The 3,222-nt window shown below is 38.5% G+C and overlaps 1 protein-coding gene across 1 annotated transcript in view; it reads right to left on the bottom strand.

Moving 5' to 3' along the window:
• The window catches only part of LOC106875425 (gamma-tubulin complex component 3 homolog), a 57,446-nt gene that overhangs the window by 27,848 nt on the left and 26,376 nt on the right, over positions 1-3,222 (bottom strand). Inside the window, exons 9-10 of the mRNA XM_014923569.2 lie at positions 1,742-1,860; positions 448-573 (exon numbers count right to left, since the gene is read on the bottom strand). Of these exons, the coding sequence (XP_014779055.1) occupies positions 448-573; positions 1,742-1,860 (245 nt within the window). The remainder of the gene's footprint in view (positions 1-447; positions 574-1,741; positions 1,861-3,222) is intronic.

The following is a 3,222-nucleotide window of genomic DNA, read 5'->3' as shown; positions in this document are numbered from 1 at the left end:
CACACTCAAAATGGTGCATCTCATGTGCCACCCGCACAAGAGCCAGTCCAGGGGCACTGGCAACGATCTTACTTGGCTTGCCGGGTCTTCTCACGCACAGCACATTTCCAAAGGTCTCGGTCAGTAGTCATCGCCTCGGTGAGGCCCAATGTACGAAGGTCTTGCCTCACCACCTCAGCCCAAGTCTTCCTGGGCCTACCTCTTCCACGGGTTCCCTCAACTGTTAGGGTGTGGCACTTTTTCACGCAGCTATCCTCATCCATTCTCACCACATGGATGAGGATAGCTATACTTCAATAAAGTATTAGGGTTGATATGCTTAAAAGCAGTGCCCCAGCAATGGTCACAACCCAATAACTAAAACTAGTAAAGTACAGGTAATGAAGCAAAGGACTGACCAGAAGAAATAAAAATAAAAAACAGAGTTCAAAAAGACAATTATCTTACCTGTTCAACAAGACCAACAGCTTTTAGTTGACTGTGACACTCCACGTATTCTTTGATCTTGTTGTGAAGCCAGCCACACTCTGCCAACTTACTGACTCGATGGCACACTGCTCTCCCTATTCCGATCTGCCAAGAAGAAAACAGTGAAAGAAAACTACACACAGCTTTGGTTGGTCTACAGAAGTTCAAGGAGCAATAAATTTTGAATAGTAACACATAAGAAACAATGATAGTAGTGGTGGTGTTAGAAAGGAGATTTAAAGGAGAGAAACACAAATATTTCATATATGCAGTGTCTTGAGTTCTATCTCACTGTGTGACATTTTCGGACAAGTGTGTTTTAGTGTAGCCTTGAAATGACCAAAACCTTATGAGTGGGACTAGAAAAGGAAAACTGTACAGAAGCTTGTCTCATATATGTGTGCTTGTGTATGTACATACATGTGTGAGTGTTTGCGTGCATGCATGTGTGTGTGTGCATGTATGATTGATTCAATTAAACTTTTAATCTTCAAACAAAACCCTTAACAGTTATCACTGAGTAATTAAAACTGTATAAAAGTCACTGTTGTGATGTATGAACCTGGTTAAGCTTGGCTAATACACGATTATCAAAAGGAATTGAAAAACCTCACAGGGGATAAATCCATATGTTGTCATAATGACAGATTTCAACTTTAAAAAATTGACCCAGTGGAACATAATAACGTATATTCAAATTATGCTGAAAGTAAAAAAACAAACAAAAAAAAAAACCGTTTATTCTTGCTTTATTTCTTTTACTCCTTTCAGCCATTAGACTATGGCTACATCAACTCCTGTACTTTTAAGTCTGGTAATTATTCTATCAGTCTCTTTTGCTGAACATCTAAGTTATGGGGAGATAAACAAACCAGCCCATTTGTCAAGCAGTGGAGAGGACAGACACAAAGACACACATAGTTTCCAACTACCAAATTCATTCATGAGATGTAGGTCGGCCTGGGGCTGTAGTAAAAGACACCCAAGGTACTGCACAGTGGGACCGAACCTGAAATCACATGGTTAAAAATCAGCTTCTTAACCACACAGCCATATCAGCACCTATTATGGGTATTATACAGCCGCAATATTCTAATACTGACAACATAGTGAAATTTCATAATTTATCACATCTTATGCAAATTTGGTTAACTGCCTAAGAATTTTAATCATAATTAAGAAGAATGACAATCACTGTGGTTATGCAATTAGGGAGACTTTGTAACAACATAGAATATACACTTAAGGAGACTATGTAAAAATAGTGACTTACCTCAGGATCAATCCTGTAAGCATTAGAAGCTGGGTCAAACTTGATCCATTTTCCTTCAATACCTTGGAACACATAGACTAGATCTTTCAAGAGCTCAGATTCAGTTATCTCATAAGGCACTGCAAAAGATGACAAAAATGAAAGAAAAGTAACCAAGGCATCTGGTATCATCATCATCATCATCACTATTATTATTATTAATAATCATTGCTGAAGGCAGAGAGCTAGCAGAAGCATTAGCATGCCAGGCAAAATGCTTAGTGGCATTTCAACCATCTTAATATTCTGAGTTCAAATTCTGCCAAGGTCGACTTTGCCTTTCATCCTATCAGTGCATGCCATCAAAGTGACGCTGGGGTAAAATATATGAAGCCCAGTATACCCAACATGACTATCTGTCTGATAAGGGTACACCAGGCACATGCATCACAACCATATGTGGCAACATAGTGGTCTCATATCAAGATAAACAGTGCAGACCTTGCAGGTGGGGCCCAGTTAGAATTTCCTTCAGATCGAGTGGCCCATCCCACTCGAAAGGTCCCTGAATAACCCTAACCCTAACCCTGAATTAAGGATGATGAACAAAACACCCAGGTTTCCAGAGATGAATTATCCAAACAACAAAGAATTCCTCTCAACACATAGCTATGATGCTCCCCACTACTTCTGCTCGTGATCAGAGATGCACATATCATCAGCCACTAACGGACATGCTCAAATGGTTATGGTCAAACAACTGACAAGTAAATCTGTGGTATTGAATAGAATATTTGCTGTAGCCTATCTTTTATACCAAGACAAACAATGTACATGATAACACTTCCAATCAGTTTAAATCAGAAGCCATGAGAGCTACTGCCTGGTACTGCATCAGGGCATTTATTATTATTATTATTATTATTATTAAGGAAATGAGCAGGAACAATCTTCAGTACATGGGACAAAATGCTTAATGGTATTTCATCCATCTTTACATCCTAAGTTCAAATTCTACCAATGTCGACTGTCTTTCATCCATCTGGCGTCGAAATAAGTACCAGTCAAGTACTGATGTTGATGTAACAGACCGACACCCAACTCCTGAAATCACTGGCCTTGTGCCAAAATTTCAAACGATCATTAAAGTTCAGAGTTAGTTCAAATACCACCAAGGTCAACCCCGAAAGGATGAAAGACAAAGTTAACCTCAGCAGAATTTGAACTCAGAACATAAAAGATGAAATGCCACTAAGCATTTCACCCAGCATGCTAACTCACTGCCTTATACGCCCAACTCTAATAAAGAGATCCTGTATGTAATAAAGTTGGTGTATATTCAATATAATAATCAGAGGTAAATATGGACATGTATATACAAACATATACATAAACACGTCTATACATACATATACAAACACGTCTATATATATATATTCATACACACACATATACATACACATACCTACACATACATATACATACACATATATATATATATA

The sequence above is a fragment of the Octopus bimaculoides genome, chromosome 19 (genome assembly GCF_001194135.2).
Source record: "Octopus bimaculoides isolate UCB-OBI-ISO-001 chromosome 19, ASM119413v2, whole genome shotgun sequence".
In the NCBI taxonomy this organism is placed as follows: domain Eukaryota; kingdom Metazoa; phylum Mollusca; class Cephalopoda; order Octopoda; family Octopodidae; genus Octopus; species Octopus bimaculoides.
The sequence above is the reverse complement of the archived record's forward strand: the minus strand, read 5'-3'. Positions and strand labels throughout refer to the sequence as shown.